Source organism: Pelmatolapia mariae, linkage group LG20 (genome assembly GCF_036321145.2).
Source record: "Pelmatolapia mariae isolate MD_Pm_ZW linkage group LG20, Pm_UMD_F_2, whole genome shotgun sequence".
NCBI classification, from domain to species: domain Eukaryota; kingdom Metazoa; phylum Chordata; class Actinopteri; order Cichliformes; family Cichlidae; genus Pelmatolapia; species Pelmatolapia mariae.
This window is the reverse complement of record NC_086244.1, coordinates 8,050,140-8,065,365: the sequence shown is the minus strand read 5'-3', so window position 1 is coordinate 8,065,365 and position 15,226 is coordinate 8,050,140. Positions and strand designations below refer to the sequence as shown.

The 15,226-nt window shown below is 39.0% G+C and overlaps 2 protein-coding genes across 3 annotated transcripts; one reads left to right on the top strand and one right to left on the bottom strand.

Moving 5' to 3' along the window:
- The first annotated feature begins 4,058 nt into the window (after positions 1-4,058).
- On the top strand, positions 4,059-5,497 carry irx7 (iroquois homeobox 7). Its single transcript, XM_063464220.1, has 2 exons — positions 4,059-4,322; positions 4,508-5,497. Exons 1-2 carry the CDS (start codon positions 4,101-4,103, stop codon positions 5,255-5,257), a joined length of 972 nt encoding a protein of 323 aa, XP_063320290.1. The 5' UTR covers positions 4,059-4,100; the 3' UTR covers positions 5,258-5,497.
- Positions 5,498-6,816: 1,319 nt separating this feature from the next.
- On the bottom strand, positions 6,817-13,187 carry cd40 (CD40 molecule, TNF receptor superfamily member 5). 2 transcript variants are annotated; one of them, XM_063464001.1, is made up of 9 exons: positions 13,051-13,187; positions 12,441-12,522; positions 11,249-11,374; positions 10,979-11,125; positions 10,783-10,876; positions 9,426-9,484; positions 8,904-8,990; positions 8,773-8,795; positions 6,817-7,963 (listed from the first exon to the last, which is right to left on the bottom strand). In XM_063464001.1, exons 1-9 carry the CDS (start codon positions 13,096-13,098, stop codon positions 7,679-7,681), a joined length of 951 nt encoding a protein of 316 aa, XP_063320071.1. In that variant the 5' UTR covers positions 13,099-13,187; the 3' UTR covers positions 6,817-7,678. The 2 variants fall into 2 exon arrangements, with proteins under 2 accessions (XP_063320071.1, XP_063320070.1); XM_063464000.1 differs by having other exon boundaries at positions 8,773-8,798; positions 13,051-13,186.
- Between the last annotated feature and the right edge of the window lie 2,039 nt (positions 13,188-15,226).

Here is a 15,226-nt window from a genome sequence, read left to right as displayed (position 1 = left end):
ATTGTACTTTAAATCCCAGTATTTAGCATTCATAATCAGTTTATAAACTACTTTAAGACACACACCCAGAGAAAGGTGCTTACTCAAGTATTTTAACATAATACAGTAACGCAGCTTAATAAATGGCTCTTTTGGTTAACCATTACATTGTGTCAGAATCCATTTATCAGTTGTTTATTCTGCTTATAAAAATGCAAAATAGGGGCTGTTTTTAACAATATACATGTTTTTAAATTTCTCATCTTCTCACCCTTGATCTAACTTTGATGTCACCGTGGTCCTGTTTTTTTTCTGTTGCACATGTGTGGAAGAAATTTTCAGCTGTAGTGAAGAAAAAGTCTGCAGCCAACTAACAAGCTGATCTGCAACAACAAGCACACCGGGGAACTGATCTGACTGAGCTCACGGCAAACTGGGCCAGGCCTCTAGCTGAGGGATCCTGGGGGTCCAGCACCCACCTACCGGGGCCCGATGCATGGAGATACCAGCAGCAGCGCCAGCTGTCACACTGGCCGTCACTGTCTAACCAACGCCGCCTGTCACTCACCCAGTGGAGAGCCGTCAATCAGGCAACACCCAGGAGGGAGCTCGGAGGCGGGCCACTGCCCGGCCCTAAACAAAGACATACTTACATTTGCAAGCGGTTTCAGCGCCACTACTATTTTGAAAGAATGATAGAGTGGTCCTGATAAGAGCAATGACAAAGGACAAAGAATGAAAGGGGGTCTGGGAAGAGGGGGTCAGATAGCAAAGAGGTGGGAGAGCTTGATAACATTCACAATTTACTTACATCTCTCCATTTGTGTTGGTGCCCCAGGAAAATCCCATTAAGGAGTTCTGCCTGGAAAGCATTAAATAATTGTTGCCAATTGACCGTCGGAGATTTTTTTTTAAATTCCACCCTTGGATTTGCTGGGATTTTTTTTGTGTGTGTGTGAAATTATACAAAAGAAATCGCAAACTTTGTCGTTTCATTTTGCCTCTTTTATACAAATACCTTCCAGTATTTTACACGGTAAACTTATGAAACAAAACTGCCATCTTCTGGTTCTATAAATCTCTGTAAACTTTCTCCTTTTTCTGTATCGAGTGCAGCAAAAATAAACTAACAAGCAAAAGGTGTTAAAGCTGCTAAGGCTTTTATTTAGGCTTTTGTTGTCTTCTTCACACCTACATATGAGCTATTCTAATTGCATGTTTAGTCCCTTTGTCAGCTTGAGGGTATGGGATGGCCTGTAATTGAGGTCACACCTACACCTATTGTCTTGACCTGATCATTAGACCACTTGCACTGTCATTCAGCATTTTATGCTCCCAAAATAAGAAAATAAAGGGGTCTTATTAAACTTCACATCATGTTTAGTGAACTATAATATGAAATATGCAGAGGATTTTTTAATAGCAGAAGGATATAGAGCATTGTTGCAGCACAGAGCACGGGCTCAGACGTTATCACAGATGAAGATGGGTTCATCCTCTCTGCTATCTTGCATTATCTCTCAGGGTACTGAGGACAATAGTCTTCCATTTGGTCACTTTTCTCTCCTGTAAATCACTGACATCCTAACAGCAAACAGTGCAACCCAAACCTGTCAGAGCAGGACCAACACCTGCATTGTGGCAGAGTTGCCAAAAGAGGAAGAGAATGAAAAGACGTTCTTCAGGAGGGACAAAGGCTGCTGCCCTGAGCTGTTTGTGTTGTGAGATGTAGACTACTGAAGACATAAGCCTTCTTCTCCTTGCTCCCTAGTCAACCTATTGTTACTCTTGTACAAATTTGCTTTAGGCTGTGTGGACCGCACCCAAATAAATTTCCCTCCCTCCCCCACCTTTCCTACGTTTTTTTTCCCTCTAATGCTACCCCCAAGAGTTCCCACTCTCCTTACATCTGGACCTCTGTTTACATACTTACCCTGTTTAGCAAAATCTTATAAATACCTCTAAGATAATACAGAGTTTACCAAAAATAATAAAAGTAAGAAAGAAAGAACAGAAACATTTCAATTAAGGTTTTTTAAATTAACAATAACTAACTTCTATCTAAAATGATAAGAAACTATTACCAAAGAAATTGCTTCATCCTTTTCCTGCATCACTTTTCTCTTACTTATTGCTTGAGAATGACCAAAAGTTGCAATGCACTTATTTTTTTCTGGCTCGTAGTATCAACATACTCAGCAGCAGAACCCCTCATAAGATCTCTTACACTGTATTTAGCATATACAATAGTATTTACACTCAGAGAAATGCCGTTGCTATTCGCTTTTGTCCATCTTCTGTTTTTAGTGTAAACTTCCAACTGTGATGAAACAAGTAGATCTTTTACACTGCAAAAATAAATACAGGAAGCTTTCGAATAAGTGCAGTGGAGTAAAAAGTTTAAAATTTCTCTTTAATCTGTGAAAAATATGCAGCATGTTTGCATATGCAGCCTAGATTAATGTGAAAGATAAAGGAAATAAATACGTAGACACTGCAAAAAGTGAGATAATTGTTAGAGGTTATTCAGATTTAGAAGAACATTGTGCTGCTACAGAAATGCATCATAAAAAACAAATTAAAACAAAAATAGCAAAATCAAAGCTGACTGAAAGTACTGTAAAAAAAAAAACAAAACCTAACAAACAAACAAAAAAAACAACCCAAGAAGCCAAATGAAAACCAAAGAACAACAACAACAAAAATAACAACTTGCAGGTGAAAATTAAAGGTCGTCAATTTAAAATCAGAAGACTGTGAATTTAATCTTTTCTAAAGTGTCAGCTCTGCTTGTTTCAACACTTCTTTTACCACTTAATACAAGCACTCCTGCTATCACAACCAACACTACACCTCTAATGCTGTTAATAAGATAGTCAAATTTATACCAGATAACAGAGCTGGGCTCCTTTGAACAAAAACACTCAGCTTTACTTCGACTCTTTTGAAGGGCATGAAGGAGGACAGCAGAATAAGAGGTGTAATCTTCACCTCTTATCTCTAACAACCCCCTCCCCCCCCACACACACACACATTAGCATCTGTTATCTTATAATTATCATATACATTAGTCAACACCTGTTTCACTTAGCCTCGTTTAATTAGGGCCATTGAAACGTTGCCCTGCGCTCAAAACAATGCCATCCGACATGAAGGGCAGTGTCTTATGGTTCAGTCAGTAAATTAACAAATAAAAAGACGTTGCTCCGGGGCTTGAGAGGTTAACGGACAACTATATTTTATGTTCATTTTCTTCATTCATTTTTAATTATTTTGTGAAAGACCTTCAAGAAATCTCTCGTAGTGACACTTTTACTCGTGCGTAAACGTCTCCTTTTGGCTTATTAGCGTAATTTATTGCTGGTGAGATGGTTAATTAAATTCACAAAACGACAGATCCGAAGGCGGTGAAGTGTCAGAAGCGACAATAAGAGACTGGCAGGATGCTGTTAACTGTTAACTGAATTCAGGTAACAAAAAAAAAACCTCTCCGTTGATAAGTGCCAGACATGATAAGTGTTAAACTTGTCATAAAAATATATCACATGGAAGAAAAAATAAAATAATGCAAACTACGGATTGAGAGGGTAAGCATTACAACTTAAACAGACAATATTTTTATTTTATTTATTTTTTAGTTTTATTATTATTTTTAGTTTTAGTTTTTGGAGGCTGTAAAATATAAATAAAAATGATGAGTCACATCGACGAATGAACAAAAACAAACTTTACTGGACACTTTGATGTAAAATAAAGTATAAATAACAGATCTTTGCTTGTCATGTAGAGACGAGCGTCTTTAGTCACCTCTCCAAAGGGTCGCATTTGAATTGAAACTTAGGTTCTCTCCAGAAATCACAGCGTTGCGATCAGCAGCACATATTTAGCCTCTCCTCGAAAACGCTAAAAGGAACAGCGGAGGGCTTCTTTGATGGGATTTGTTGCCAGTGAAAGCTGTAGGTCTTTTGAACGTAGCTGTCAGTCAATGGGCTGTCAGTGGGATACCCCCCGTCTCCCCCCTCCCCTCTTGCCCTCCTCCGCTGGCAGCTGGGTGTAGCCTATATAAACAGACCCGGGAGGTTGCATCAAACTCAGACCTCAACAGCTTGGACGCAGAAAAGATGCCCGCATCGCAAACTGGATTTGGCAGCTTCTTCTTGGAGAGGAACATCACTATGCCGACTGGATATCAGATCCCGGTGCTGGGCTGTCCACCGGGTGTGCAGCAGCAGCAGCAGGCTCAGCATCTGGCTGCGATGGCAGCTGGGATTCCCATACCATACTCAGGACTACAGGGATATAACTTTATACCCTATCCACACCACAGGCACATTGCACACATGGTGAGTTGATAATTTAGAGATGAACACTCTCACTGTGATCTCGAGTAACTAAAACGGATTTGTTTTAAATTGTATCTTTGTGATGCGTAAAGTCAAACAAATTCTGGGTGTGATGCTTGTGACACTGTATCAAAAGTGTCCAATCTCTTCTTTAGTTCTTACGTTTCTTTTATTCTACTTTTCAGAGCAGCGGGTTTGACTTGAAAGCAGCCTCTCCCTACCATCACGCTCTCTTGGCTCGCAGCGGGGCTTTCTACCCTCCATACCGTCCGGGAGCAGCCGATGATCCCAGTAGGGTGGCCAAGGTGGCCACCCGAGAGAGTACCGGTGCGCTCAAGGCCTGGCTGAACGAACACCTGAAGAATCCGTATCCCACAAAGGGGGAAAAAATCATGCTCGCCATCATCACCAAAATGAGCCTCACGCAGGTCTCTACCTGGTTCGCCAACGCAAGGAGGCGCCTCAAGAAGGAAAACAGGGTCAGCTGGGCGTCAAAGGGGAAATCCGATGAGGAGGATGAGGAGCAAGAAGGGGAGAGCGATGAAGACGAGCAGAAGTGTCACTTGGATGAGCATGACGAGGCAGAGCCTCAAGCAGAGCGCACAGGTGCAGACGAGCAGGTCGAGAGCGCGTTGGATAGCGCTGCACCTTTGGATGCGCGTTTGGAGATACCGCGTCAGGAAGACAAAGAGATTGGACTTGTCAAGAAAACCGAAAAGCGTGACTCTGACCGCACGCCATCAGTTTTGGAAAGTAAAGAAAACATCGCCAGTCCAAAACCCAAAATCTGGTCTTTGGCAGAGACCGCCACCTCAGAGACTGTGAAGAAACCTGTCGACAGTTTTTACCACCCTGCCGGAAAACTGTGGGAAGACTGGGCTTCAAGAAACGGACTGCTCGTTCCCTCGTGTTATACGACTCGTGAACTCGTCTAAGCCGGTGTTTGGGCACGAATGAAAAGGACACTTTCCCACAGCTTTTGCACTTTAAACTTTCAGACCTCAGGGATTTCCTGAAGTTTGCATTGAAACGAAAATGTGTCGTGAAACCAAAGAATGAACATGTTTGTGTTACTGTAAATAATGTAGATGTATTTTTCCACCAACAAACTGTAAATTATGTTTCCTTTGTCTAATCATGAAGAAATATTTTTTTGCTTAAATAAACTTCGACTCATGGCGAAATTCTGCAGTTTTACTGGTCTGTATCCCTACTTCTTGATATACTTTGCATACAGCTTTGACCTTTTCCGATCACACTGATGATAGCCCACATTAACAGTCTGATAACAGGACCACAGAAGTATCACTTAGAGACTATAACATTAGTCTAAGAATTCAAAGAGATTCAGGGAAAATTTACACATCAAAAATACGTCTATTGTGTCTTTCTCTATAGGTTTTTTGATAGAATATTGCAAGTTAATTCAATTAAACTTGATTTTTTAAAAAACAAACAAACTATCTCCTTCCTAAATATGGCACTTCCATTTCCTAAAACTTAACAGCAGCGGGCCTTAGGGTCTTCCAGAGGTTCTTAGTATCAATCACACCAGTTTCCATGTACATTCAAAGGGACCTACCTCCATTAATCCACACATAATGAAAAAAGCTCCTGGGAGGAACTGGTCCGAAATGCCTTGTCTTCTGTCCTCAACTCTCTATGCAAATCCCTACAAACAGTAACACACAGAGGCCAGATTAGCTCCAACCTGACTCCCCGATTTCTCACACCAGCGAAACGAAATAAAATTGATATCATGTCATGAAACTTAAAAATATTTGATACCGATAAATGTATGTCTGCTTTGGATATTTACAAACTTTTTTTTTCTTATATTTCTAGTGTCGCACTAAAAAGTTACCGTTTGAACTTAAAAACTGAATTTTCAATCTAGAGTAATCATCTGGCGCCTCTCTGTGGAAATCAAGAGCAATTACAGCACAGTTTACTCCACTAACCTGCAGGGTTTTGACATAAAGACATCACTGAGAAGAGAGCAGAGGTGAAAAGGACAGATGTATTCAGACACAGGTAAGAGGCAATTAAGGCTCTTTAAACTGTCAGCGATGGATTGCGCCAAAACGCAATTTATGTTCGGACTAAGTGCAAATATACAGGCACAGTACAAACATTTTTAAATTAACTGTGACTTACACTTTCAAAGGAGAACGTCAGCCACCACGCCCATAAACCAATGTAGGAAACGGTGACAAGACGCTCCTTTCATCTCCGAAACTCGGTTGAAGATATCACGTTTTAATATTTTTATCAGCATCGTCACCATGGGTACATAGACCATGCAAGCCCATGGTTCAGTAACAACTAATAACTAATTTGGCTACGCTTACTATTACCCAGTTGTCAAAATGGCATGGTACAGCCCGCTGAACATTATACTTCCTGATCCCACAAAAGCATTATGGGAATTGTGGGAGGCTATGGTAACCAAGAGCAGGAAACGATGAAAAAACTCATCTTATTAAATGTCACAGATTTTAATGCAGAAACGGTGAACAATATGCCATTTTCATGCTAAACAGCACAATTTTAGTACATGCAAATACTAACAAAGCATCTGTACAGAACAAATCAGATCACAACATCAAATACAAGCTAACTGTAGGGTCTAAGCATGCTCAGCATGGTGGTGTCCACTGTGGGTTGGTCTTCACTGTTGTTGTGGTCATTTCTGGGGGTAGTCTTGATGGGAGTGGGATTGTGCTTTTGATTGTTATTTCCACATGCTGCATATGTTTTCAAATTAAAAAAACAAACAAACAAACAAAACAGTGCTAATGATGTACAAGGTAACAGTAGCAGTAGCTAGTGGTCCATATGACATGTCCACAGGAGCAGGACACCTGTCAATACTGTCTTGAAGCCCCCCCCCCCCGACACACACACACACACACACACACACACACACACACGCAAACAAAAAATAAACAACGTATAAACTTACAAATTGCAACCAACCTCGAAACTAATGCAGGTAAATCACACACTACGCCACACTCTCTTTACACTTTATAATACATCTTACTTTACATTCTATTGTTAACATTTAAGGCTTATAGCTAGCTACTTTCGGCTGTTCACTTGCCACTAGGGGTCGCACTGGGCGCTTCATTTGGTGGAGTTTTAAATCAGATGTCCTTCCTAGCTTGAAACAAACCAGCAACGTTTTGTTTGCCGGATGATAACGTCTACACCACATATATATAGTGTGTGTGTGTTTAGGTTTTTACAATTTAGTGCAAATGAAATGATTGTAACTTCATGTAAACATTCAAAATGAATTAGTAAGGAGACGAATTCACTGATGCTTATTCAGATCAGGTACTTTTTTTTTTTTAACTTTCCACAGCACTTGTACAGGCTTGCACAGGCTTGTAAAATGGATCCATTGATTGACTATCTTCTTGAGACTCAAACTGAGACTCCAGCTGAGACTCCTGACGAGACACGATTTCTTCTTTGCCTCTCTCTTGCATCACCTGGTTCCCTTTCTCTGTGAATCCTTCTGAGGAGAGCTCATGGCTTGGGTCGTCCTCATTTTCCTCTGGTGTCATTGGCATATTCAGGATGGTTTCTGTATATGTGGGTTTTTCTTCTGGATGCGGTGGTTTAAAATAGCCCTGTCAGAGTTAAAGAAATAACACACATTATAATAATGATAAAATCAATTTGATCAAGTCAACAGTTCTGGTGCTTTACAGATTTGTTTCCTCTTACTGAAAAGCATGTACAAGTTTACGCTATAGTTTCTGTGTTGAATTATGCAATGCATTTCTCTGAAACAGTGTCTAAAGGTGTGAAACAGGATTTAAGGTACATCAGAAATGTCAGAAACGACACCCAGTCAGCAGGATGTGTATATAAATCCACTGCAGGCTTATTAAAAGGGACCACACAAAATGACCCACGCTGATTAAGCTTGAGAACAAAGCTCAGCAGTCATTTAAAAGAACAGGCTTTCATTTTTCTGCAATTGTCTCATTTGATTTCTTGCTGAAAGCTCAAATACACACTTTCAAGTGTGTACACAAAATAATCTATGGCGATTGCTGTTATATTTTCCTGATTTGCATTAAAGATTAGCGACAAGTAGTCTTGCTTTATGAAAAGCCTAAAAAAATACAAAGCAAATTTTTGCAGTTTAATTTTTTTAATGTACGATTTTTTTTTAACAGATCCTTGTAGGCGCACCTGTTATGACTGGATTCATTAGCTGTTTCTAGGCTTTATGCTAAGCTAAGCTAATCATTCAGACTCTAAGATGTCATCTTTTGTTTATAGATGTACACTGGAGTGCTGGTCAACAGACACAATAATTAATTTTAAATTTTATCATTTCAAATACATATACGAGTGGGTATCTTTTTACTGTCATTAAAAAAACATCTATGTAAGAACAAATAAATACATTTTAAAAAGTCATATTTACCTTTGCCCTTTGTTTTATGCATCCTGCTTTACCGATTCATAAAAAAGAAGAAACACAGAATATAAGTACATGGGAAGATTATCATTATTTAAACTCATTAAACTTGTTTAAAACTTTAGAGCACAGCTTACCTCGATATAACAAAACCACGATTACAACAGCGATTACAAACAGAACAGATATAGAGATGATCATTATGTGACCCCGTTGTGGGAGTGCTAGTAGTGAAAGAAAAAACAAAAAAAAAAAAAACAGTTAACCACACCATGAGTTTTCTGATATTGTCTAGAATTTGTGTAGACAAAATATAAAACAGCAGAGACTTTCATGTCAAACACGTAGTCACATTAAACAGAGGAAGCATAAATTCAGAAGCATTGTGGAAAACTGAAAACAAATCATTAAGTCAGTTGTAATTCTAAAATAAGCAGTAAATTAAGAGACTGTGGAGTCTACACATCGATACACAATAAGTGAAAGCTGACAAAGCCACACTGAAAACCACAGACCAACTTAGATTTGCGAGACAAACCTTCTCACAGTTGACGTAGTTTCGTTTTGAACAATGCACCGCATCCAACCACACAGCTGCACAGGGCAGCAGCGAGAAAGGTGAGAAACCTTTGCAATTCATCTTCCTACATACAACTCACCACATGTGTTGTCGGTGGCGTCCGTTCCCCTCTCTTCAACGTGATATCCCATCTCACATCTGCAATGAATTTCACAGTATTAGAGCAGAATTCCTGCCTCAGTGTTGCATTTGTTTTTCAATAATTTGTCATTGGTTTGTATTTACACTTTGAATCCCACTATTTTCATTTGATTTGTTGCCCCTACACAAAGATTAAAGCTTGTGTAAGTTACTGTATTTGGGCCTAATGAAAGCTAAGTATCCCAGAGGTCATATTTTGGTTTAACCAAACGGTTGTGTCATGAAACACAGTAAAAAATCCCATCAGCTAGAAACACCCTTTTCTTCATTTACAGAATCTCCTTTTCAATCAGACTCACACCGTTAATAAATCACTGCTAAAGTTACACAAACTTAAGAAGCAAGTCAATACAATGCCTCGGATTCGCTTTATTTTTTCATGTTGACAGATTTAGACAAACACAGCTCTACAAGAGTGGCATCTTCCTAAATCAATAGTGAATAAGCACTGGTCTCCGGGTGTAAATTACAAGCAGCATTTTCTATGATTGTCAGGAAAAATATAATCTATGGCATGTCTCTTCAGAAGGACTGAAACAACCACCTGATCCCTGTTTTTGAGAAGAAATTCCTGTACAAAATTCCAAATTTTGTGGCCAAACAGCTCACATCAGCTTTCTAAATTCATGATAAAAAAAATTAAGGTGTTTAAATTGTATGTTAGTGCAGTAACTATGCGGAAGGAGCATATAACCCCAGTTTTAGCCTGGTCCCCTGTTCCATACAGGATCCAATTTAAACTCTTACTTTTTGTGTTTAAGTCACTTAACGGCCGAGCCCCTTCTTTCCTGTCTGAGCTCCTATTTATGCTCCAGAAAGAACCATGAGGTCCAGGTCGAAACTAACCATAACTATTCCACGGACTAAACTCAAGTCCCGTGGCGACAGAGCCTTCTCTGTGAAATAGTCTGCCTCTTAATATTACATCTGCACAAACACTCGAACATTTTGGTTTTAACAACCTTAGTTGTTTTTATTGACTTATTTCATCTACTTATTAGTTTTTTCTATATTTCACTGCATCATTATTGATTTGCATTTTTTTTTCAGTGGTATTTTACATTGTTAAGCACTTTGTGCAGCATGGACTGTTTGGAAATGTGCTATATAAATAAACTTGACCTTGACCTATGGTGAATATTGTGCGGGACTATTTGTTGGCATACTCATAGAAAGAAGAAAACATATTCTTGAAACACATAACTAAATTTAAAAGGTGAACAAAGGCCCTTTTTCAAGTTTTTTTTTATAAAGATCATCTCTAAGATCACATGTTAATGTAAATGTGTACTTACTCTGTCCATTTGCGACACTGAGCATCCCACGATGTATTATTGTTAAATGTCCCGTCTGGACATTTTTCACACTCTGTGTCCTGCGAGTTGTTGCCTGAAAATCAAAAATCATTTTCAAAAAAAGAGACTCAATTGCATAATAAAAACACAACTTAAAACTAATTAAACAAATGTTCAGTCACAAGGATGTTGGTACCTATGACTTTAGCTCCATATCCTGGTTGACAGACTGTGTGTTCCACACAGGTAATACACTCTTTACTGGAGCAGTGGAATCCCACTTTACACTGGCAGATGGATTTTTGTGTCTTGCTTTTCAGGACTGGATTCTCAAAGTTTTTATCTAAATCACAAAAAAGGTTTACGCTGTAAGGTGAGCAACATTAAAGAAAAGTCTCTCTCTGATCCAGCATACACAGACACACTATATCGGAACAGTTTGAGGTAATTTGTCACAATTTCTTACTTCTATCACAGTAAGGCTGCTGCAGACACTTGTTTTCCGTTGTGTATTTATCCTGGTAGTGATTATCAGGACAAGGTTGACATTGAGGAGTCGCACAATCTTCTGTAGCCGATGACATGCTAGTCCCTGCAAAACAAGATATGCATACTTAGAATCAAGTATATTATTTGCAGCATTTTATTTATCCTGAGTAATTAGTAAATTGGGATCTCGGAATCTAGGTAATCAATGGACCTTTTGGGGAAATATGACTAAGCCAAGTCAAGTAGGTGATGGTTGGCTTATCTGGTTCTAACAAACCCTAAAACGTTTTAATCAACAAGTTATATTTGGTTTGTTTACATGCTTCACTTGTCTGTGGGATTACGAGGGCCCCGTTTCCCAGTAGCAATTACTAGGTTGTTTTTTCTATATGCTACTCTATTCTGAGATGTTAAAATACCAGGAGGACAACTTCTCAGTGTCTCTGCTGTCATCTTAAAATGTCTTTTGTGTTCCACCAAAAGTCCATAAAGCTGGAAGACATTCCACTCACACTGATAATAAATTAAAGAAGAGTAATTACTGTCGTTTGGAAATCTCAACTTAAAGTAATTCTCTTAAAAAATGAATGAAAGGGCCTTTTGTCAAAATTTCTGCCTCCAGTGTAAGCGACCGACTGTTTCAGTTTCACCTTCTTTTTATACAGACACATAGCACAAAACAGGAAAGATGAATTCTCACTTGGTGCAAATATTCAGTTTGTTTTAGGTGAGGGTGCTGCTAGTACAGACCATGAGTGAGGCATGACTAAAGGCAAGAACTAGCTTGTTGGAAATGCACATTTGGCTATAATATGTATATCTTTTGAAATGTCTGAGTGTTGTGCATGTTAGCCTTTTGACACACAGGTCCTGAGGAACATTTTCAGAGCTGAAATGCTTGTGTAAAAGCAGCCAAAATGAAAGCAAAAGCAAAGCTTTAGTAACAGTGATCATGCTGTTTGAAAAAGACGGTTATCTACCACATGCTTCCTGCTGCTATATGTTTATTACTTGAAAAAAGAAAGATTGGATGCTGTTAGTAAAGTTCTTAATCATGTATTTGTTGTTTATGTATCTGTCAAGTTGAATTTGGTGACTATATATCATAAATAACAAGAAAGCAGATGTTTTATTTTGATTTTTTTTTCATAGGAAAAGTGTTTTCTTACCTGGCTTACACATAAGACAGCACTGATCCCCCTTTTTATACTGTGTTTCTGGGTCACAGCTGGCCCGAGCAACAGTCATTCCCTGCAAAATAAAAGCATGACATTTAAATAAGAGACAGTTAGCCCTTGTGTGATCTCGAGTATCGGTTGAGTTTCTCTATGTTGATAATGTTAGATTCACTTCCTCAGGGTAGACAGCGAGGGGCGTGGTGGAAAGTCCCAAAGATTCAGCCAACTGTTAACTGCTAAACTAACCGTGAATGCACGCAGCCAGGTGCACCGCTGTTCGTAACGTTACTAACAAATATTTGCAAATCGGGATTCACACAAGGTCACGTCTTTGTCCAAACCCTCCACTGCCAGGAAATCGAAAGTGAAAGCACCTCATGAAACGTAACTGTAGCATTAGGTTTTGACTTTACAGGGAAAAAGCAGGATTTTGACAATAATATGACACAAAATATAAAGTAACAGATGGATACGATAAGTAATTAGCGCACATGATAATAACACGTTAAGAGTTAATCATCTGAAATCGTGCAACTTTAAGTTGTCGCAGGTCAAAACCGATCCCTGTAAAAATAAAAACAGCATCAATCGGTTTACTCACCATAAAAGACACGATCAGTATAAGCAGCGCTATAAACTTAAAATCCATTTTGAATAGCGTCGAGTACAACAGCACACACCTCTGTAAGTGCACACATACGCAGTCTGCGAAGTTATTTAGGCGACGTGTTCCGTTTATACGGTGTGGGAGGGACTACGCACGGGGCTTTTCCTTGACCGTTTCCTGTAAAAGCACGTGAAGCTTGTACTCTTCTTCAGCTATTTTCTAAAATACCCAGAAGTAGTACTAAATCCTCTTTAAATAGAATTCCTCTGCGACAAAGCGTTGTTTCACACAACAGGAAGCACGCTTGACTGGCACATTATTTGCACAAATAAAGAGTGGGTCTTTTTCTGATGGAGTAAGAAGAGCTACTCTGCTGCTTTACTCCAGTAAAGCAGTCTGAGGACGAACTAAGGCAGTTCTGAAAGTAGGTCCGACCCAGTGAAATCATAGCACCCATTTGAAGATCACGCCTCACCAAACCCCCTTAGAAATAACAGAAAGAAATTAGAAAGCACAGTTTATTGGAAAGTCACCCATCTTTGCATGTAGAGGTCTGTAGCAATCTTTATTATTTTAAAAGCTTGCATTTAAAGATTGTTCACAGCTGTGTGCTAATCCCCACCAAGAACAGCAGTGCATTTTATGATATTTGGATTTTTGGTGATGCTGCTTTAGACTCAGATTGCCATGTGACTTCTTGTGAGCATTTCTTCTCCAGTTATGTATTTATATACCAATACTGCTTTGAATTTTGTCTTCTCTCTCCCACACTTTGCATTTGTTCTCTCTGTCTTTCCCTTCACCTGTTGCAGCAGATGGCAGCCCCTGCTTGAGCCAGATTTAGTTTTGTTTTGGGGGGATTTTTTTTCCCTGTTAAAATGATGTTTTTCCTGTTAAAAGGGATCATCTAATTGTTGGGGGTTTCTCTGTAGGGTCTTTACCTTTGCCTGTCTATATATCATATATAGACTGTAACAAATTTCCCTTTTAAATTACAACAAAGTGGCTGCAACTTTATTTCCAGTTTTTGATTTCTATTTTACAACCTAACTGTTAGAAGAACTGTTTCTTATTCTTGAGGCTGATGAAGCAGAAAGTACTGTTCTATAATGCAGCAGCTGGCTGTTTTTCCCCCCGTAAAGGCATCAGCAATTCGACTTAATTCACAAGAAAAACAAAACAGTGCCCTTTTCTGTGTATGTACAGCCATTTGTAACAAGATCTGTACAATCCCCAAGAACTCATGTCTAGGATTCATGTGGCTGGGATCTATTCACAGACGTACAGGTGTTACCATTACCTTTTCATTTGTGTATTACCTGTGTATAACTCTCCTTAAAATCAGTGCTAATAGACAAATAATGCACCAGTCAAGCTCAGTCATTTTGCAATCACTGAGTCATTTGCAGGGGGTGACAGAGTTGACACATTTTGGGTTAAAGCAGCTGCTTTTAGTTTGTTTTGGTCTGCATTTTATAGCTTTGAATCTTCCAGCATTTAGGGTGGGTTGCATTCCTGCCCTGGCTCTCAGTGCGGTGCCAAGGTTTGGTCAGTCAGAAGTAGTAGATGACACGCTCGCCTGCTTTTACTACACTCTGCAGATCATTCCAGGCTTCTGCTGTACAACCACTGTGATGGTGGCTACTAATTATCAGTTGTTGCAGGGAGGTGGTCCTGTTTGAGAATTCCCAGGGAGAAGAGTTTCTCATGAGCCTTTTTTTTACCTAATGGGAGATGTTTTTTTTGATGAGGTGAAATCTGAGGTGTGATGCGAGGAACATGTTGCACTTAAATCTCTCAATTTGCCCACCATGTTTACAGATAGCAGACACACCTTGATATTTTGAAGTGAATTACCATCTTTTTTTGTTGTTTTTGAGATGTTAAGGTCCAGGTTGTTATAGGAACACCACTCCACCAGTCTTTATTAAAGATTTATTTTAGGTAGCACAAAGTGGAAAAAAAAACATGTACATTTTTATTTGTATATTATGCTTTTAAAAACAATCAGTGTGTTCAATTGAAAAAAAAAATCAGTACCCCTTCACCCTTATTGAAAGATCTGTATTCTATAAATCTTTCAAAAATGCAATAATTTAAAAAAGTATTGGTGTCTCATATATGACTTCCTGTCCTGATGTTGGCATGTGCAGTGTCCTTACAACTGTTT